Here is a 22,778-nt window from a genome sequence, read left to right on the forward strand (position 1 = left end):
AAAGAGTGTCTTTCCACAGCTCCATCTTTATTTTTAGAGGCTGGATGCTGATGAGAGAGAGAGGAGAAAGCAAGGGAGTGAGAAACAACAACAGAAGTAGGGAAAAGGAGAGGAGAGTGAGGTGAAGAGGGGAAGAGAGGGTTGAAAGAAGGGGGGAGCGAGAAGGTCGGGGGGGGGGGGCTGTGTGGGTTTCCTCTTTGGCTCAGGAGAGTGGACGACAGAAATGCCATGTGATGAGAGTCCTTCCTCCAAGTGAGTCGAAAAGAGAGAGAGAGAGAGAGAGAGAGAGAGAGAGAGAGAGAGAGAGAGAAGGGGACGTAACCACACCAACCTCTCACTCGATGAGGGAGCAGCAGGGAGGAGAGGGATGGGAGGGGGGAGGGGGGCTCCGCTACTGCTGTATAAAAAGCCAAGCCTGAGAATCCAGCACCACAAACTCACCACATACACACACACACACACACACACACACACACACATATATATATATATATATATATATATATATATATACACACACACACACACACACACACACACACAGATCCAGTGGCTGCTCTGTATCTCTCACTCACCCACTCTCATCATCCCCCCCCTCTCTCTCTCGCTCTCTCTCTCTCTCTCCCTCTGTCTCTCTCTCTCTCCCTCCCTCCGTCTCTCACTCCAGTCCTCTGGGCTCTGCATCCTTCTTGCTTCTTCTCACAAGTCAGATTGTGTTTGTAAGTACGAGCTGAATGTCTCCTTGTGTATGTTTGGGTTTCCTTAAGTCCTTCTGTATGTGTGAGTGACTGCTTGCTTACTTTAGTGTGACTGAGTGGAGCAGCGAGGTGTATCAAGTGTATGTGGGTCTCTGTCTCACCCTCACACACTCGCCGCTCCTCTTGCAACTCTTCTCGGGATCTCCGGGTCCCTTTCCTCGGTGACAGGCTCCCCACACCAAGCAGTCACCATTTCCGCCCCCGGGAGACCCACGCTGGCAGCGCAGCCCCTTCCCCGACTCAGCATCGGGAGGAAGACCCTGGTGGCGGCTGCCGTGGGTGTTATGCTGGTCCTGGTGCTGGTGGTGCTCATCCCGGTGCTCGTCAGCTCTGTGGGGACAGACGCCAGCCACTACGAGATGCTGGGCACCTGTCGAATGGTCTGTGACCCCTACCTGAACAAGGGCACTCCAGCCAGCAGCACGAGTTCCACCGGTCTACAAGCTGAGGCAGAGGCGCTGAGTGACCACAGCAACGTGCTTCCACCCTCCACCTTACTGCAGGGCCCGCAGGGGAAGCCTGGCAGGCCAGGCAAGACCGGACCTCCCGGACCGCCAGGAGAACCGGGGCCACCGGGACCAGCCGGCCCACCTGGCGACAGAGGGGATCAGGGACGGACTGGGATTTTGGGTCTGGGGGGTAACGGAGCTATCAGCACGGCCACCTACAGCACGGTGCCTCGGGTGGCCTTCTATGCAGGGCTTAAGAACCCCCACGAAGGCTACGAGATCCTCAAGTTTGACGACGTAGTCACCAACCTGGGCAACAACTATGATGGCATTTCCGGCAAGTTCATCTGCAGCATACCGGGTACATACTTCTTCATCTACCATGTGCTGATGAGAGGAGGGGACGGCACCAGTATGTGGGCAGACCTCTGCAAGAATGGCCAGGTTAGTGCTTTGAAAGTTTTTCAGAGTTTCTTTTCCTCTTTGTACTCGACTCTTTTGATGCTCACTCTCTGCTTCCGCTGTATCGGTGTTACTTAAAGATCCAAACATTAAGGGAAGTTGATTTTTCTTGGAGGCTGAAAAAAAAAAAAAAAAAGTGGCACTGAGAGTTAAGCTGGGTATCTGCCGCGCGTCTCCAAAGCCCAGAGCGCACAGATGTGGCACACACCGCGCCGGGAGATAAAGATGTGTTGACTTGTTCGAGCCGCGTCCTCTCTTCTCATGATGCGTCCTGACATCGCCGCGTCCCGCGATCCAAAGGACGGTCACGGTGTGGGCAGAGCGCGGAGTGGGAGCCGGTCTTTTTGTCTTTAAGCTTAAAAAAATTGGGAAAAAAAATGATCGCGCGGTCCGTTTTTTTTGGTTTTTTGTCCTGAATTGAGAGCAATTAAATGGCAGTTTGTGACGGCGAGTTGGCATTTATAGTGTTTTTAGAGTGGAAAAGCTGGAGTGGTGCTGAAAATTAAAACCGCAGGAGTTGGAAGTGTTTTTGAGCGGAAAGGATTAATGTCATAAAGATGTGGTCCTCTGGCATTTACTTTACCTTTCATTTCATCCGTGTCCGTGTGCGGAGGAGTGATTATGTTTTCACATTTATTATCACTACAATAGTAAATGTTTCATTGTTTGTTTGATTATTAATATTATCATTATTGTTGTCGATGTCGCGTAACTTTTACACTTGTATCCACTTTAAGTGTAAAGAGGGGAAATATTAGATATTTTCCTTACAATATTTTATCCATAAATGTCTGTACCATCTTACCGGATTCCGTCGTCTCTCCGCCGCTGCATTCATCTGCCTTCACAGTCGTGATAAATGCATTAGGACGTGTGTGTGATCTATTCTCGGCTTTCTTGATGCATCATTTTAATGGGGCTCTTTACTGTGCGCCCCGCAGGGTCTTCTCAGGTCGGTAATACGTGCCAGCAGTTCAGACTTCCAACCAGCCGTCAGATTATCCCCCAAAGTGGCTCCAAAAAAAAAAAAAAAACGTTGTGCCTGCAAAAGAAATATGGATGTTACACTCCAGTTATTGCAAATATTGTTTGCTTTGTTTGTTCAGGCTGCAACTGTGTCCCTATCATATCGTGTTGCTTGTTGCATGACAAACATGAAAAAGGAATATTTATAGTAAAGAAAACAAATCAATAATTTTTTAATGCTTCACTTGCTTTCACATTTGATCCTGCAAAACTAATTTCAGTGACTTCAAAGGATTAAAAATGTAAATACTTTATAAGCACTGCAATAAATTATGTATCATATGATAAGAAATCATGAGAAAATAGTAAAGAGGTTGCCCACATTGCACTTCAAACATGGTCATGCTCTTCACAAGCTGATGCACTTTATTTTTTGCCACCATTTGTGCTCAAAGTAAATTATAAACACCGAGACACAGTAATGTCACAAGAAATGCTGCTGGTGACAGACACTTCCTGGTTTACTGTACACAAATTATGCAAGTTCACACTCATCCCAAGTCACATTAAAAGGTATTATTCATACATGTAGAGTTTCTGATTCTCACTCATCAGCCTGAACTAGTGAGAAACACAGTCAAGCAATGAGATGAGAGAAATCACAAGTAAATAATGAAATAAAATAAAACTGATCTTTCAACCGCTGTTTGACATCATGGTTCAGCAGCCTCCCGGTGTAGTTTTATATCTGCTGGCTGTGAAATTATTTTAGTTTCAGTCAATTTTCCTTCTTTAGTCTTTTCCTAACTTTAATAAAACAGTTACCGTATTGGGGGTCTTATCTTAGAAGTGCCGAGTGCATGATGTGTGCAACGTGGAGACGGAATAACAGCTGGCATCGACTCTGTGGCGTGAACCTCGCAGTCTCACCGAGGCGGCTAGAGGTTAATTCCTTTCCCCTCACCAAGTTCACACCCGGCAAGAAAAAAAAGACTTACAGCAATCACCTTCTATATGTAATGTCTCAGTCAACAGTAATGTTTATGGGTGGGCGTAAAAGCATTGATATATAATAGGGGCAGAAGAACATATGTTCCTATAAAACACCTTCTGTTCCTGCTTCATTGTGCTCCCAAGAGGAGGGTGTGGAGGTACTTAAGTTGGATACACAGTGTGCATCTCCAGGGACCCGCGTAATGTTTATGGAGCGGTAACTGCCTCCGTTCCTCCATCTTTCTCTGTCCTATGCACAGCTTATGCATATTACCTGCAATCCTCTCAAAGTGTTTATTAGACTGTGTACTTGGCTGATGCAGAAGGCCCCAGAGCCTTAGTTTGTGTAAATGACTGTGAATGATTATAAATGCTGGGCCAACTTATGCTCCATCCCTGATGAAGTGTTGAGAGTCAAACCCAAACTCCTACAGTCACAATGGTGCTTTACTCAGCTCATTAAGGCTGCAAAAAAGCTATGCAGTGCGATGGGACAGGGGAAGCAGGGGAATTGCAGACAATACTAGTATTTTATCATCTTTTGGTGGGTTTCCAGGCCTTGCAGTGCCAGCATGTGCTCCTCCCACTCCAGGAGTTTTTTTTACGAGACGAGTCGAACAGCAGCATCCATAGGTTACTTTATTTCTTCTCCACTTCCTTCCTCTTTCTCTTTTCTTAACTTGGTAGAGTGCAACACAAGAATAAAAAAACACTGTCCCCAGAACTTTGACATTTTCAAGCAAGACCCAAAAAAAAAAGAAAAAAGAACTTCCTGGTAAACAAACAAATAAGAAATCTATTTTGAGCGCAGCACTCTTTACCCGCTTTCCAACTTCCTCTCCTCTCACTTTTTTTGGCTTCTTCGTTGCCTGTTCTTTTTACTCGTGTGCCAAATACCCCAACCGATCCTGAGCACTCGCCAGTAAATCATCGCTTTGCTGTAACCTGTCTTGGGCACATCCTGAGAGACAAGACAGTGACAATGACGACAAATTTTATGGACACGGGAGAAAGAAAAGAGGACAGAAAAGACATAGTTATTGTGCTATTGTGCCATCGAGTCTATTTAATTGTAATTAAATAGCTTGAACCAGATCCAGGATGTGTTTGCGCCTCTCCTCTCCGTTCCCTTCTTAATATTGTTATTAATCCGCAAAACCGTTTCAGAGTTAATTAAAAGCAATGACTTCAGCGTCAGTCTCTCAAGAGGACCATAGTGAATAATCACTCTGTCTCCTCCTTTAATAAGCTTCAACGTCCTTTGTGCACATGGCTCTTCCCTAGCAATTACCGCTGCAGTCTCCTTCTCACATACACACACATTCACACATGCCCACACACACACACACACACACACACACATGCTTGCACCCCCCCACACCTCCCAACCCACTGCCTCAACCCACCCCAACTGTGCACTGCCCTCCATCTCTCCTCTATGTCAGGTCCACAGAAACTCACTTTTCCAAAGGAGCAGAAAGTTTTCATCTTAAAAAAAAGAAAAACTTCTCTGTGAAAAAAAAAGACAGAATCCAGATTGCAGCATCACAGAGTCAATTTATTAACACACAAGCCATCAATATTCTTCATGGCTCTCAAGTGATGCATCGCACTACAACAGAATAAGTTAGTATTTTTCTCAGATGTTGCTTTTGAGCTCCCCTCACCTGAAAGAAAAGTGATTCTGAGGCGTTCCTCGACTCGGCTCGGTCACATGTCATTTCCCTGTCACACACTTCAGCCCATCTCCGCTCATAAAGACACCTCCTGGGGGGTCTTCAGCTCTGATACACATGAACACGAGACTGTTTATCCTGCTGCTGCGTATCCAGGTGAAGCCCACGCATTGTGTTCAGCATCTGGTGTCAATCCCAACATTAAACATGGGAGCTGAGCCATCTGGAGAGGGTCTGCTCTCTTGGATTTGATTATTGAGGTTTTCTTCTTCTAAAGAAGGATGTGACTAACAAAAATGATTTTATTAAATCCAAAAAGGACAAAAAATTGTATATTTTTCCTTCTTAAATTGACAGAAAAATGTCAACGCTATCTATACAGATACAGCAATATACTTAGACTTGATTGATTTTAACATTCTGGTAATGTTCAGACCGGCTATTCTTCATCGTGGTCCGACATCAGCACTGAGAGGCCTCTGTGTGTTTGCCTGGTGAAACAGAGAGACTCTGTCTGAAATAGACAGGCAGGGTTTGAGAGAGCCACCCTCAGTCCCTCAGCCTCTTCGCCTGCAGTATTGATCCCCGTATGTGTGTGTGTGTGTGTGTGTGTGTGTGTGTGTGTGTGTGTGTGTGTGTGTGTGTGTGTGTGTGTGTGTGTGTGTGTGTGTGTGTGTGTGTATGCGTGTCTCCTTCCCTCTTCTGACAGACCTGTTTCTTTCTATGTGATGTATATCATGGCACTTCTTCCATAATCAGCCTGAGTGGTAGTGGAGGTGGACCTTTGGCCTTGATCTGCTGTGTAATTGGACATTGGATTTGACACTCTGCCGAGTGGAACATTAGAGCTGGCCTAATTAGGTGCGAGGGCTATTAAATGAAGATTGGCCCACGTTGTTAGGAAATACCACACAGATTGGAAATGTCAAGATGACATCGGGCTGTCATCCGCGAGCACACAGAAGAAAATCTATCATTTATTGGTGAAGTTTCAAAACTTGTTCGAAAACTGCCCACCACTTGTCTGTAATAATTCCATTACTTTTAAAACATTTGACATTGAGATTCAAATAGAGAGCCATTACTGCTCAGAACTGCACACACTCCCAGTGCTGGCATCTCACATTAAATAGCTCATGAAATACTGCTAATGTCTAATGCCTCACATGTACCGAGAGACCAAAACCATACGGTCTAAAATAGGCTATGAAATGTCTCCTGTGGCTCGCTGACTCAAGGATGCTATGGTGTTGACTCACAAGGCTTCTTCATTATAATGAGGGCCATATGGGAGATAGACAAGTGCTCCTGGCCCTCTTATGCAAACATCTCTCTCTCCGTCTCTCCCCACGCCCCTGACATTTAGATGTCCCCTGAATTCAGTCTTCAGTGATACCAACAATTATCCTCCCTCACTTCACAGGAAAGCAGCAAGTCAATGGCTTCAAATGACTCACAGTCTGCTACATAACTCAGTGTGTTTAACACCTCATGCCCCCCACTCCCCCACCCCCCCTTTAAAATGAATACGGGAAAAATATCAACAGTCAGCCGGTAAGAGAGGATGAATCAGCTACAACACAGAAACTCACTTTGCCTCAATTCGGAGCAGTCGCTTTTAGGTAAGAAAAAAAGGGAAGAATCTTAATGCCTCAACAGGCTGCGTTGCGAGCAAAGGTGGACGCATTTTGCAGTCGAGGTGTCTTTTCAGACATCGCTCTGAGCAGTGATGGTGGATTTGGTGTTGGTACTAGAGGCAGGCGGCGCTGTGCATCTCGGTAATTAACTGAGCGTGATGAGACAGACACAAGAAGGAAAAGAGAGGCTGGATTGCAGGTCAAAGTTGATGCCTCTTTTTTTCCTCCACCACTGTTATCTCTGACAGTGCCCTGTCAGGAGAAGCTGTCTTGATTTCATCCTCTTTGTCACCACTGCTGAGCAGCACGACTGATATTCCGGGCCCTAGGAAGCTTCGTTTGGATCAAGTGTTACTAAATAAATGTAATAAACTGATGAACTAGCGCCTCACAACCAAGCTCACCTTCAGCGTTACTGTGCGCAGCTTCATAAAGAGCGAGAGCTTTTTGAAAGCAACTCTGTTTTAAAGTAGGCTGAGCAGGTACAAAGAGAACAGCTGGCGAAATTAATTCAGGAGACCTTTTTCTACTCTCGTCTGACAGATAGCAAATCTCCTGTTACCATTTAATTTCTCTTGTCATGTTTTCACTTAGGTCCCGCCAACAAATGAACCGGCTTTCCGACAATTCTCCTGCAACCCAGCGTAGTTTTCCTCTTCTCATTATTCCAGTAAAAGTGCAACTCTCGCGTACGTTTTCCTAAAAGAAAATGCAAATGCGGGTATGGCACGTCTCTCCTCGTCCCTCTGCCACTGTGTGCGTTCGTATGCGTGTTGCAGTGAAATGTTGGATGAGGCTCAGTAGCGGTGGCAAGCCATCTAAGCTGCCATTAAGCATGCGGTTCACGGCTGGAATGTTCAAACACAATTAGACGGCAGTACACTTTGATTTAAAAAGGACCAATAGACTCGTTGATCCAAAATGGGGGCTCAACATCAAGTCAACAAATCCCTGTCAGAGACGCCACGAGACATGTCCTTGTCACAGTGACAAAGCCCCTTGTAAGATCACTGTCCCAGAGAGACGTTGCAGACTCCTCCTGCGGCAGACACAACAGATAAAACAAACACACAAAAAAAACCACATCATGATTTTCATAAGCAGAACTGTAACAGGGGTTTATAATTAAAGATATCCAGCCAACCATACAATACCGCACACTGCAGCTGCTGAAGGAAAATAATGTAAATCCCCTTTTAAACAATAGGCTGATTGTAAAGGAAGTCCCAAGTGACAGAGGAAGAGTGACAGGCTTTTATAATGTGCTATAAATTCATCTCTGGCGCATATTCTTCACATACATGCTGTCATCATGGATAACTGTGACGTTCATATTCACAATTACGCAGTGCACAAGTTAAGAGAATCCAAGCATTACTGTTACAGGCGTGCATTATCTATTAAGCACAAGCACTGCCTTACATTTTCTGTCTTCACTCTGAATATTATTCAATCAAAGCCATCACGTTGACGATATGACGGATGCAAACACGCACGAGCAGCCACAAGGAAGACAACATCGCCTGACACCTCATTTACCATCGCCGGAGCCGGCGCTCACGGCCTCATGCTTTATTTGTCTTGTCAAAGTTCCTCTACATATTCTGTGTCAAGGTCACGCACTGCCGGTTGGCTGTTTGTCCTCCTCATCTTTGGTTATACGTCTGCCCTATCCTGCATCTGAATCTCCGGCTTATATCCCTAACAAGTTCTCTGTGCAGAGGAGGAGGAGGAGGGGAGAAAAAAGAAAAACAAGAGAAAGGAAAATAGCTCAAATAGAGCTCTGTGATCATTATTTCGAAAATAGTGAGAAGCTTTATTCATGCGTGGTTATCATTGAAAAGCAAACGAAAGAGGCCTAGACTGCTGCAGTTAGTCTCAGAAGGGGATAAAAACCATTAAAGCACAGAAGGAAAACAAAACAAAAATATCACTGTGGAAGAACTGGAAGGATTTCAGGATTTTAGGGAAGTTTACCTCCACCAGGGCTTTGTTCATTTGTACGGTTCTCCCTGCTCCCCCACCAAAAAACACAAATAATGTACTTGAAGATGTCTTAAATTTATCTCCTTTAAGAGCGATGAAGAGAACAATCGAACTATATCACAGATCTGTGTCATTTCTGAAGGTTCTTGGGTTCTGTGTGACTACCTGCAAAGCAAATATTTTGATAAAGTTTCATTAAAATCCCAACTGACAAATCCTCCAGGGGCATCATCACCTGCTTCCTATACAACCCAAGGCAGTAACCCTCTAATAAGATGGTGTTGACTTTGCACGCTCATGACATATCATATCGTATTAATATGCACCGGACGCTGGCATCTCCGAGTCAGAACAGGAGGCTTTGTTTGCACATCGATATGAGCTGCGCTAGATTTAATCAGGAGGATAAACAATCCCCAAAAAAAGTACAATATTCCATATATTACTCCTGTATCTTAGAAGCCCTACTCGGAATGTATTATAGAGATTAGCACTTAAAATCGCCTGCATATTTCTACGTGACAGCTAATGTCCAGGTCATGCAGTTAAAAAGTTGAAGAACACTCGACATCCGTTTCACGTGTTAGCTATTAAGTAGAAACCGCACCTTTACTAACTGATTGGTAGTTATAGAGAAGGTCGTCCCGCTACATACAGTCTGATGATTTAGGCACACATGGTACTGTAAATAGATGATTATCTGCACAAATATACTTTGTTCTGCCCCTGTGTGATATTCTTTTAAATTAATCTGGCCTGACATAAAGTTGCATATGTCCACTTTCTTAATTAATTTCACATTCATTTATGAAGCTGATCCCCCCCCCCCAACCCCTTTTTCCCATCATTAACAATAATGCTATTAAGGAGGCTGAAGAAGTGTCAACCTTGCTCCACTCTGTTCAATAATTCAATGCGGCGAGCTGAAGGCGATGCAAAGAACAATAGTCTCTTTGAGAATCACTCCAAGAATTGAGCGCGTGGTGGATTTAAAGGCGGCTCACCAGGAAATCCAGAATAAAGAATATTGGCCAACACACCTAAATTCATAACACTGGTTTGAGGAGGGAGAGGGCTCAGCAGAAAATAATTTAAGTTATACATTTGAACATATTGAAACCACGGTGTAATCTCAGAAAATCAGTGTCCTACATGTGAGCGGTGGTTCATGTCATTGTTGTCTCTGTGGGGACCCTGTGGCAGCGCTCATACTGTAAGGTGTTGTGCAGGGATGCAGTGTTAACAACATGCTGTAGCACACAGCGTAATCAGGCCACGCAGGCTCAAAATACAGCCTCACAAATATGGCATTTTACCACCTAAATGCTTTTTACAGTAACAGTTCCCGAAAGGCTCCGTGTCTGATTTCATGACCCGCTGCAGCTTCTGGCGTTGAGTCTGTCCCCGTCACTGTGTTGCTCAGGAGAGAAGCACTTACTCTCAAATGCCCCCTTTACAGAATTATCAGGTTTTTTTTTTTTTTTATCAGTGGCTTGTAACTCTCGTACCATTTACAGCTTGAAAATACAGTTTGAAGGTCATCATTTTATTAATACCAATAACTGCCTCAATGCGCCCATATAACATTGACTCAAACTACTGGATATCCAGTTCATGACAGCTTTACATTTGCTATTTTGATAAGACTTTACACGCCTCTGCACATCCTCCGCAGACTTTTACGCTTCCAACGGCAGGTTTTTAAAAATCAACTGAAGATGAGCTCAGAGTTTAGCATTGACACCGGTCAAAAGCCAAAAAGACAAGAGAAGAACATCCTTTTACAAAACAGGATCATAGAAAAAGACAGAACTGAAAAAAAAAAAAACTGGATAATTTAAATAAATAACTGATTTAAATTGTGTAAACTTATAAAATGTATCAGTCTAATATATCTAATTGTCAAAAGAACCTTTTCTCGGCTGCCCAATAGTTTTGGCCACAGTGATACTTTCTGTGCTGGAGATCTCCGTCAGTAGCTGGCCTCTCCTCACATTTGTCAATATGCCTGTTGTGTGTACTCCTTATACAGGCCAACTAATTATTGGACATTCTCTATGATGCCTGCAACTTGCCTACATCCGCTCGAAAAGCCCCCGATTTACAGCAGAGTGGACAAACACGGAGCTAAGGCAAGGGCCACCGAGGACTTCAGAGACCCAATAATGAGCCACAAGAAAACACTTCAAATGCACGTAAACTATTGATTTCGATTCAACCTTACTGACCAGACTAAGTGACTAATAGGCTTATTTAACCATTAGCTCCTTTAAAGGATGTACAGTGCTTTCTTTTTTTCAATCTCTGGAGAAAATAATGATCTTCCTGTTCGATCGTACTCAATATACGTTACAAATGATGCAGTTCTCCTTGTTAGTAACTGTTTAATAGCACTGAGATAAAGTGCAGACTGTGAGAGGAGAGTGGCACTTTTTTTGTTGTTTATAGCTCCTGTCACCAATTAGCATATTGGACTTGAAGCGGCTATAGCTCATATTTCTTTTTAACAACCTTACATTGACGATGATGATACACAGAATTCGAACCCAAATCTGAAGGTTAATAGTGAGTTTCTGCTCCTTCTTACCGACCCGCCTCCACTTTACTGTTTTTGTTCACTCTTACTACATTTCCAAAAGCTTTTTTTTTTTTTAAATTTAAATTTTTTTTTTTTTTTTTTTTTTTTTTTTTTTAGTGTAACAGCCCTATAGAGCCATTGCACACAATGGGCTCGGCACAATTAAAAAAAAAAAAAAAAGTAACATATTGTAGCATTTACCGGCTACATATTTCCCTCAGGAGTTGATAGAGACCAAAAACAGAGCTAAAAGAGAGCATGAGTGAGTGAGTATGTAACATACATTAATCAGGTAATCAGAAACAACGACTCCGCTTGGGTGATAATGTTGCTCCTGGAGGTGTAAATGTTGATACGCTCGATAACAAGTTCACGGTATCAACTTAAAAGGGGATGAAAATGTTGATGTTTTGTTCACATGTTGTTTCCGCTGCAGCCAAAAGTGGAAAATTTACAATGAAAATCGAGTGACTGTTTACTACTAAGGACTTTGGAGTCCATTACTATTGGCAGTTTATGACCCATAGACATGAGCTGACACTGGAGATGCTTTGCCAGGTCTGCACTGCAGCCACACTCACTTCTTGCTCGCTTCGGGAGCTTTTTGCCCCCACTCTGGTTTTCAGCACATGATATCGATGCTAAGCTGGACTGAGATCAAGTGACTGACTTGCCCCAGTAAAGAACTTCCCACATACATTAAGCTGTAAAATTCCCTTGGCTGTCTGTATCTGTGCGTCAGGGGTTGGGAAGTTCTACTGTTTGTGTTTTAAAAAGTTCTGTGAAGCCTTATATGACTCTGAAGGGAGCTGGACAAAGTTTCCTCAAGCGATGTCACTAGAGCAGCATTGCTCGGGGCTCGTCTCGCATGGCCAGATCTACCGTGCTGTGTGACCCCTGGAGAACGGTCTGGCAGCATCAATATACCATCTTAGTTCAGGGCAAGAAAGGAAGACGGTCGGGCTTGTATTTCTTTAAACCAATCACATTCGCGTTAGCCGGCGCCAAGCCGAGGATGCAGTGACGGTGCCTTAACAAGATAGTGTTGGAGGAATTTATTTTGGTTTAACATTTGCGCCCGGGGAGGTGAGCCCTGCCGTTCAAATGATAAAATCCCCGCAGAGGATCAAAAGGAACCAAGCAGGCCTAATTTACTGCACGATCCAAACTTTGTGTCAAAGTTTGTCTTCTTCTGCATGTTGATCGCTAGCTAGGAGACTGTTGTGGTTTCCTGTTGTGACGGTATTTTCGAAACGGTAACACGCTGATGGCAGTAAAGGAAGAGGATGTGGCCTTAGATAGACGGCCGACGGCAGATTCATACCGACATTCCTCATCCAGTTGAGGCGATAATGACGATGAAGTTTAAAACCAAAGAAAATCTGGGGGTGTGGAATTAGAAAGAAGTTAAAGAGATCTCTGTAGCCTGCTCCGAATCTCGGCGTGAAGTTTGTGCTTGTGTCCACTGCGGGAAAGAGAGGTGCCAGTTTTTGAAAGCGAGCGACAATATCTTTACTGCTGCTGCATTGATTTAAAAAAAAAAAAAAAAAAAAGTGTGAATACTAAAGTTAGTTAGTGTTATACTAAATTGGTTGTGTACACTTAATTACAAATCTAGTGTGCAAGAATTCAGAGCCCAAATTCTTAGTATGCACTGAGAGAATAGACAATGAGATTCACGACTCATTGAGTTTTCAAGAATTCACAAAATTCATGAGAGTTCATGACTGCTGTTGTTGTTGTTAAGCAACTAATGACTTTCATTCTGCTGCTTTTTTTCCCAAACTTTTCACACACTTTCCTTCATTTTCATTTGGAAAAGACGCACACGTCAAGTTCCTTTTAAATATGCCGTAGTCGTTCCTACTTACCATCTAAAGCTATGACGTCCCTAACATACACGCACACGCGCACGCGCACACACACACACACACACACACACACACACACACACACACACACACACACACACACACACACACACACACACACACACACACACACACACGCAGGAATACATAGCTGTTGCTTCAGGACTCATGTGGCAGCACTGCAGCTACACTTTCCAGCCCAAACAGAGAGAGCGTGTCTGTGGTGGCAGTCGTAATTACAGAGGACAGCTTATTTAGAAACTGCTCCAAATGTTCTGTAGTCAGACTGGCAGATCACACACACACACACACACACACACACACACACACACACACACACACACACACACACACACACACACACACACACACACACACACACACACACACACACAGAGACAAAGGCAAACACTGAGATAAAAAAAAAAATCTTTTTAAGACGCAAACTCACTCCAATGATTCTCGTCACTCCTCATTATCAAATATTCCTGCGTATACTCAGCAGGCATCCTTGATGTTTTTTTTCATTAATGTATTTCTCAGCAATTTCCTCCACAATAAGAAGCCCCCAGAGAGAGAGAGAGCCCTGTTGTTGAGTTTCTGAGGCTTGTTTCTTTCAGTGGACCTTTTGTTCAAGGGTTTCACGTCGGTTTTCTGTGAAAGACCACTGGCTTGATTGAAGCCATAAATCTGCTTGACAGAAAGACCTGAGGTTTGACTGACCCTCCGGTTGATCCTGTAGGTTTAATAATAATAATATGAAGAAATATTTTTGCCATTGCTGCATCCAATAACTCCTCTAACTTCAAACCCCAAAACTTTTTGAGATTCTCCAAATCCAGTTATTTCCAAAATGATAAATTATCCTATTCAACTAACTTCGTTGCTCTCTGTTGATAAAGGAGCAGAGGGATTTCTCAGAGTAAGAGCAGTTTTTCTTCTGCCAGTTTCACTGCCTCTGAGAAGAAGTGATGAAGTTTTATGTTTTGTTTTTACACTTTTGGTTTGTCTGCAACTTCATTAGCAAAATATCGTAAAGCCTTGTCAAGAGATCAATAAAAACTTTGTGAATTTTTAGGCTATAAAAAAGGAGGATGAAACGAGTCGTAAAATAACTATGAATCAGCTTTGAAAACACTTTATTTATGTACATATTAAGTATTCAAAATTTTTGATGTTCCCTCCTGCACTTACTGATGTTTGTCTTGAGCTTGAAAAATCGGACATTTAAACCTTTTCTATTATCGAATAACAGATGTAGAGGACTACGTTGAGCAGTATGAGAGAATGACAACTGTTTCAGAGCATTTCCTAGATGGATTAATCTGATGTCCTGATATGCACTGTGGTTAACAAGCGCTACCTGTTCTCCCGCATGTTCCTCTGCCCCTGTTCTTGCAGGTCCGCGCCAGCGCCATTGCCCAAGACGCCGACCAGAACTACGACTACGCCTCCAACAGCGTCATCCTCCATCTGGACGCGGGCGACGAGGTTTACATCAAACTGGACGGCGGCAAAGCCCATGGAGGCAACAACAACAAGTACAGCACCTTCTCTGGTTTCATCCTGTACGCAGACTGAGAACAGACAGACACAGAGACAGTCAGACAGGAAGAGACTCAGAGAGTTGTACGACGGGGGGGAGGGTGTGTGTGTGTGTTCAAAGCCGGAATGCTTTCTAGTTTTCCTAATTCTCTCCATCATCACGGACACCTCTGCTTCGTATCCATCAGCCGAGACATCCAGGCCCTGTAGCCGAGCCTGGATGCGAAGCTCCCGAGGACGCACTGAGAGGGGCTGGGCGGGTGGCGTGGGAGGAGTGAGATGTTTGGTTGGCGGTAGGCTGGGTTTTTTTCTGCGCTCCTTGCCACAACTCCGACGTGTCGGAAGCTCCTCATTTTCAGTGTCTCTCCTCTTCAGCCCTGCTCCATTGCACAGAAATATCAACAACTACGAAAACCCTGCAAAAGCGGACGATCTCACCTCCTCTCTCCACGCCGGCAGCAAGTCAGCTGTGCCGTCAGTGGACCGGACTGACTGAAACTTGTCGTGTTGTTCCGTGCAATTTCCCTTAGATTGTGATTTTATTTTGTAGACATGCATAATATTCTACACAAATGAGATTAAAAAAAAAGAAAAAAAAAAAAAAAAAAAAAAGAGAATATATTTGTCCCTTGTGAAGATATCCTGTTTGACTGAGAGATGTAATTTGTGATGCAGCTCAGAGCTCTAACAGCTGGAAATGAAATCTTTAAATCAAGACTTTCACTATTTCATAGCAGTGGGTGTTTTTCTTCATAGATGGGAACAGCAAAGGTAACTAGATATTGTTCATGTGGAGAATAATACATTCTGCACTTCCAATGTATGTGAAAAAGGAAACATGTCATATCGACGATACCCCTTCCACAAACACCTCGCACTGGTTCTTACACAAGGTCCTCCTGCTCTTCGAAATTAAAGTAGAGTACAAGTAATCTTTTCAATGTTCAAGCTTCATGTAGACGCTTCACTCGCCACAACCAGCCATGTGATGAAGTGTATCTTCAAATTCAGAGGAGCGCCAATCCTTTTCTTCTCTGCTGTGCCGACCTCTGAGCTTTCTTGTGCGGTTACAAAAAAGAAAAAGAAAAATGTGTCTTGTGAAGCAAGAGGGGGAGAAAGTCACAAACACGCAGAGAGGAAGAGTCTGAAGCGAGCGAGACGGGGAGGTAGAGGAGGTGTTCAAGCACAGCAACAGAGAGTGGGCAATTTTTCTGTTTCAGTGTCTCTGTGCCTCACTGGATGTCATCCATTCATTAGCTGCATATTCATTGACACACAGGCATTATGGTAATATTTACTCAACATGGTGGCCTGACAGCTTGTTTGAGAATGAAACTGATTGGGGGACTGACTATTACAACTGCACGTGTGTGTGTGTGTGTGTGTGTGTGTGTGTGTGTGTGTGTGTGTGTGTGTGTGTGTGTGTGTGTGTGTGTGTGTGTGTGTGTGTGTGTGTGTGTGTGTGTGTGTGTGTGTGCGTGCGTGCGTGTGTGTGAGTATCTGTGCATACCAGTGAGTGTCTGCATTTTAGCATGTGCCGTGCCATCACTACATCGTTCTTTTTCAGACTACTCTGTGCTAGAGCCAATGACAGATATTTTATTCAGCAGCCAATGAGATTGTGCTCTGTAGGGTGGAGCCTTGATAGATACGACGAGAAGAACAAACAGCTTGTAATTGAAATCTATGACTTGTTTGTCTATCTTATCTTTTGGATTTGTTGAATACGTTTAAATAATAAATGGGATTTTTTTGAGTGACTTGTCTCACGAGAATTCTTGAATCCCAGATACGCTAATTAGGGAAAATGATCTGTGAAGGATCTCATTCGATCTGTGAGACATCCTACGGCAAACAACATGAATGGCAATGTGTGTTTCTTGTTCTGTTTGAAATAAGTAGTTTTAATAATGGACTCTCAGTGCAAACAATAAAAAAGATCTTATCAGCAAATTCCCTCCTCTCTCTTTTCTCTCCAAAAAGTAAAGTATATTTAGTGTGGTGGGTATCTGTCCCTCCCATCCTATAGTGATCCTCTGGAGCATCTCTCCATCTGCGAAGGTGCACGAGGAGATCACGACCCTCCAACTTTACCAAAACATCCACCAGTGGAGTAAAATGCCATTTTTGAATGCAGATGAGTCTTTAAAGAAATGCAGGCCATTCCTCAATTGGCAATCACAGAGTCTTTTCAAAGATTTTCATCAGCAGAGGCATGATATACCCAGCGAGGAAGTGAGGACGGAGGAGAACCGACAGGGGGAGAAAAGATTGAGCGAGATAGAAGAGGAGCGGAATATGGTTTGACAAAGACAGATGGAAACACGAGAGAAAGAGTCGGCCACAGAGGGAAGTAATGGAGGAAGCGAAAGATAAGCAGGGAGAAAGAGAAATGTAAGGAAGACAGGAAGACTGAGAGGCGGGCTGGTACTGATTTGAGGTGGAGAGGGAGGAGGGTGGATTGTTTTCAGGGTAGAGTGATTCCCTGTCGGGGCTATGTGAGGTGTCAGGAGAGATTAGCCAGCGTGAAGCTGGAGGAGAGAGCTTGAGATAGCTTAGATTGGACAAGTGTCAAGGAGTGGACATTCCTCAGACCTGGCAGGAATGGGATGTGACACTGGCTGCTATGCTCGTCTGCATTCACCCCTCTCTGCACCATTTTATCCATTTCCCTCTGGCATATACAGTAACATGCTAATCACAGGCGCACTTGTGAGAATGAGACTGTTTGAGCACAGGTTGATTTCAGTGTAAGAATAAAGGCATCAACAAAAAACAGGACTATGACCAGAAAAAAAAAAAAAAAAAAGTCTAAGCTACATTTTAGTGTTTGACAGACGGTCAGATTTGGTTTGAAATTTCCTGGTTTTACCTAAACGAGCTCAAAATGGAAAGTGCCTTATAGCACAAGTGGACTTCACTGTCGGAGCTTTTTGCAAAAGCAGATGACAAAAGAAGTAAGGGGGCAGAGGGGAAATGTATTCCATCACCATCTTTTGACAAAAAGGGAGGAAACATAATTCAACTGATAAGTAGGTGAAACATTGTCGAAGTCCTCTTCCTAAAATAAGGTGCAATAAACCACTTTTGGATGGATGGATGGATGGATGGATGGGCTATGGCACCGTCTTAAATGCAACCAAAAACTAACAGATATCGTCATTTTTGGAGGGTGCGCAGAGATGCCTTTTAGACTTAATGCTGTTCTGCCATTATAAAAAAAAAACGTATGAGTCGACATTATTTTTTAATATAGAATAACCACACTTTGTAGAAAAAAATCAGACTCAATGAAGATGAAATGAGCAGGGTGAGCTGTGAAACCTTCATGACAAACAATCGGAATATATATAAATATTAAACTTTGCACAGAAATATTTGGTGAGATAAGTAGATTAAAAAGCTACAGATGAGAGGTAGTCTGAAGTCCAAAAATGTATTCGAGGTGTTTCACTTGTAGTGTAACACCCCACATTGATTTGCCTCTCTGGTCTTCGAGGTTCGGCAGTCTACGAAACCCTAATCTAGAATTCTTTGTGAATTTGTTTGTGCTGCGGATTGCACAACAGCTCCTTAACATTTCAGCAAGGCTTTTTTTTTTTTTTTTTTTTCCTGCGAAAGCATCAGGCATATATTGAATGTTGGTATTTGGCATCGAGGAAAGATCAACTTCTGTGTTGGTAACATCACCTGCACAACAAACTGAGCCCAGGAGCGTCTCGTGTGGCTAACGGGTTACAGTCGCTCGTACACGCAAGAAAACATAGGCTGCGTTCAGATTCATTCCACAGTCACTATATAGCGGACTGTACGTGTTGTGTTGGGAGCCCTGAGTGTGAATTCTATGCATTATATATTAGTTTAGAAGCTGAAGACATGCCTAAGGGGAAGAGACTGTCATGAAAAAGTGGTGTTCATGGACTGAGTAATATCGCCACAATCCCACAATGCAATGTGCCACATTTTACAAATGCAAAAATTACTGCTCACTAGTGGGTGAACTACTAAATATCTATTACACAGGGGAGTAGTGATTTTGAACACAGCCATAGAGTGAGATACCAGTGGCCCGGGCACTTCTTCTTTTTTTTTTTTTTTTCTTAGGTTGTGTGTACCCACATACACACATATTACATAGATTAATGTGTATTAATGTACCGCTGGTCGTCTCTTCTATTTTTAATGTCTGCTGACATGTGACAGTGACATTGAATGAACGAGTTACACCACTCATGGGTGGAAAAAAAAGCCAAACATGTAGCTGTTGATAGCTATTTTCAATGTTTTTTGCACCTTTAGCTGAAAGATTACACTGCAGCATCCTGTAGGCAGAAATTAGTGGGAGGGCTTTGCTCAAGAGTACTTTGGCAACCCGTTCAGGTTGACAAGAGGCTTCCTATTGTTTCCTCTGCAGTGATAAATTCCACCAATCTGACAAGCATGCACTCTAGCACCATCATTTTCTATCTATGTCCAGCCTGACCTTTTCCTCTCACTTCCTTTTTTTATTTTTTATTTTAACCTATTTTCTGTTCACCTTACTGTGCCCTGCCTTTAACCTGGTATGACAAACACAAAGGCTGGGGAGGCAGACAACTGTTACTAGACCGGACTCCTCCTGCCACCATAGCACCTCCACACGCGCACACGCACGCGCACACGCACACCCACACGCACACGCACACGCACACACACACACACACACACACACACACACACACACACACACACACACACACACACACACACACACAAACCTCTGTATGATGGCACAGTCACAAATTAACACTGCCAGCCCTTGCTCTGTTTGCTCCGACCACCACACATGATTCCCTTTGTCAGTTTGGGCTGCAGCCGAGGAAGAAGCTTTTCCCAGTTGTCCCTGGATGGTCTGAAGCTGCCATGCCAGGTGTACTCTGCAGTCACTCCCTGGGCCGGGGGAAACAGCCGAGCGCTGCCGCCCAGGCTCGTATCTGCAGGCCCGCCCGCGGTCGGTGTGACATCGTGACTCCAGCTCGGCGCTCCACTGCCTTGTGGACACTTGTTCAACACTGCAACTACATACGACGACATCATCTCGGCCCCAGAGGAGTGAAATTTGACTCGGAAAACTTCTGACACCTCTGAGCCTCGTTCCTTTTCACAGGTTTTAACTCGTCATATCTCCTCGTAGTTTTGTTTTTTGTAAATGTCTGCTCACAGCCAGCATTGGCGCTCGCATGCTGCAGGCAGGAAAGCCAGGATGCAATGCGGTAAATGTTTCTCACTTTCTCGTTCTCCTCCTCCCTCACTACCATGCTATTCTCACATGTTGTAGTGCCTAATCTCTGGAGGACTCACTGTAAAGAGAGATAAAAAAAAAAAAAAGAAGCACAAACAAACATCCAACATGCCTTTTTTCCCCTTCAGCAGGCTGAGTGCATTAGTGACCTTTTAAAGTGCTGCCTCCCTGGTGTTTTGCACACACCCCAAAGAAGAACCAACTACTAATAGGGCTAAAAAGCTGACACACTTTAAACAAAGATCAAACCATTTCTTGGCTATGAGGCAGTACTTGCTCCATTAATGGTATTCAATTATGTAGCCAAGACAAACAAACATCTTTGTCGGAAGGCAGCAGCCAAATGTGTAAAAGTTTGTGTAAAATGAGGACCACAAATAAGTAGAAATACTTATGTGTAGTATAGAATACTGCATTCACTTACTGATAAACAAATGAGTTTGTGTTAATCTGTTTTACACTTAATTCCCTGTACAAACGTGAAATAAAAGACGAGGACTCTGAAGAAACAACAGCTTTGCAGATGGAGACGAGGACACTGTGAATACAACAGTACAAAAGAGATTCAATTTACTGTTTGGTTCAAGGGAAAGACTGTGGAGTGCATTCGAAATGGGCAACTTTCAGAAATGGAAGTATTTTTTTTTTTTTTCTTCATCTACAAAATGACCTTATTGGGTGAAATCGTGGGAGGCAGTAAGCTCGCACCGTATGACTCTAATTGCAGCGAATCAGTATGTGTGTGTTTGTGCGAGTGTGCATGCCTGCGTGCGCGGAGTGTAGTCGTGTTTGCGTGAGCGGACATCAGACAGCGCTACAGGGCCTACAGCAGGGAACCGCGGCGAGGTGGATAAGCTCAGAATTGCAGAGGGCATGTGTCAAAGAGGAGATATTACCCTCCACATTACTCCCACTCGAACAAGATAGGCCACTGCACGGTGCGTTTCAGACATTAGCATGTACATGAAATAGATATTGACAAATAAGAGAAGTAGCCACCTTTGCTGGCAAATTAAGATATTGTGAAGAATACATGAAACCCTCTGCAAGATGCCTGAATGACAGGAGAGCAACCAGGAAATAAGTAATCATGCCAAAACTTCTAATGAAATATAAGCGCCAACAGACTCTTGCATAACTTTGAGCAGTCTGCTTGTACTGAGTAATAACTACCCAAATTTAGCTCCGTTTGCTCTCTCCCGCTGCTTCTCGCACTCTGATGGATGCGTGGCATACTAGTCATGCCGCCTTGTGTCACAGGTGCTGCACTTGCTCCGGGCAGGGAGACGGGGCGAGAGCCGCGGGGGGTCTGGAGGAGGCCAGAGTGGTGGGGTGGGGTGGGGTGTGTGTGTGTGGGGTGGGTGGGGGGGTAGACATGTGTGATTAACACATACAGACACGTGTCAGTGTGGAGCATTCGCTGGGAGGTGCGCACAACCTGCTCCTGACGGCAAAAAGTTTGCCTAAAATAAAGACACAGATGAAAGAATGATGAAATTCTGGGGAGGGCGTGATGAGCCACCAACACACTCAGTCAGCGCTTGCGCTACATGAACAGAGATTAATTAATAGATTGGTGTGAAAAACACATTTCATTCTGTAGTGAAAGGCTTGCAGCTGTCTGCACAGGTGCATAAACAGTCACAAATACTGCACGCACACACACACACACACACACACACACACACACACACACACACACACACACACACACACACACACACACACACACACACACACAGCCAGGTGCATCTCACACCTCCCTTTGGCATGTGCTATAACACTGAATTGTTTGTAGTGGCATTTAGAAACATGAAAGGACGACTGGAGATGTGCCCATTTGAGGAGGATTGGGTTTTTTGAGTAACAATTCCATTGCTCTTTTCTAATACCACATGTTCAGATAGCTCCCACCACCCCCATAATAATAATAATAATAATAATAATAACAACACCAACTACTGTTCATATTCAGAAAACTCTGGTATATTACAGCTTTAGTTTTGACTGTGTCATTACTATGCATAAAAAGACAACGTTATTCTCACCAAGTTAATTGGTGAGATTTAGACAAACTATGAAAAGAAAGAACGGGGCAAGAAAAGCAAGTAGTCTAAAGATCATGGAGGCTTTAAACACAACACTAAATTAGCCAGCCTTATAATGAAGTGGAAACTGATGAAAAATATAACCTAAACTGTCGAGCAAATATCCGTCACTGTTTAAAGACCCCGCTTTGACTTTGACCTTCTGTACTTGCCGTAGTTATGCAAAAACACAGCAGTTTTCCTCAGCAGTGAGGGCTTGCTCCTGACATTTTGTTCACTTTTGAATTTCTTGCCAAAAAAAACGGTTTAAGATCATCTGCCCAAAGTGTTGGCTTATTTAGATTTGTCTCGATCTCAGCAAGAATGTGTGACGTTGTCATAACCGAAAGGAATAATAGCCAAGACTGCAGAACTGAGAAGCAAGTTGTGATTTCTTTTAAACCATGAAAACTGAATTCCTAACACGTACCATGAAAGTAAACTCAACCGAATTCAGACATTATCTTAAACCTCAACCTTTTGGGATGC

General features: G+C 43.7%; 1 protein-coding gene across 1 annotated transcript; it reads left to right on the top strand.

Annotated features, from left to right (window-relative positions):
- Window positions 1-819: 819 nt before the first annotated feature.
- On the top strand, window positions 820-16,681 carry c1ql1l2 (complement component 1, q subcomponent-like 1-like 2). The gene is made up of 2 exons (XM_069714735.1): window positions 820-1,651; window positions 14,778-16,681. The coding sequence occupies exons 1-2, from the start codon at window positions 1,043-1,045 to the stop codon at window positions 14,955-14,957; spliced, it is 789 nt and encodes a 262-aa protein (XP_069570836.1). The 5' UTR covers window positions 820-1,042; the 3' UTR covers window positions 14,958-16,681.
- The last annotated feature ends 6,097 nt before the right edge of the window (window positions 16,682-22,778 follow it).

This window comes from Brachyistius frenatus, unplaced genomic scaffold (genome assembly GCF_029030835.1).
Source record: "Brachyistius frenatus isolate BFR_SWC_R1_liver_20210118 unplaced genomic scaffold, ASM2903083v1 Contig_134, whole genome shotgun sequence".
NCBI classification, from domain to species: domain Eukaryota; kingdom Metazoa; phylum Chordata; class Actinopteri; family Embiotocidae; genus Brachyistius; species Brachyistius frenatus.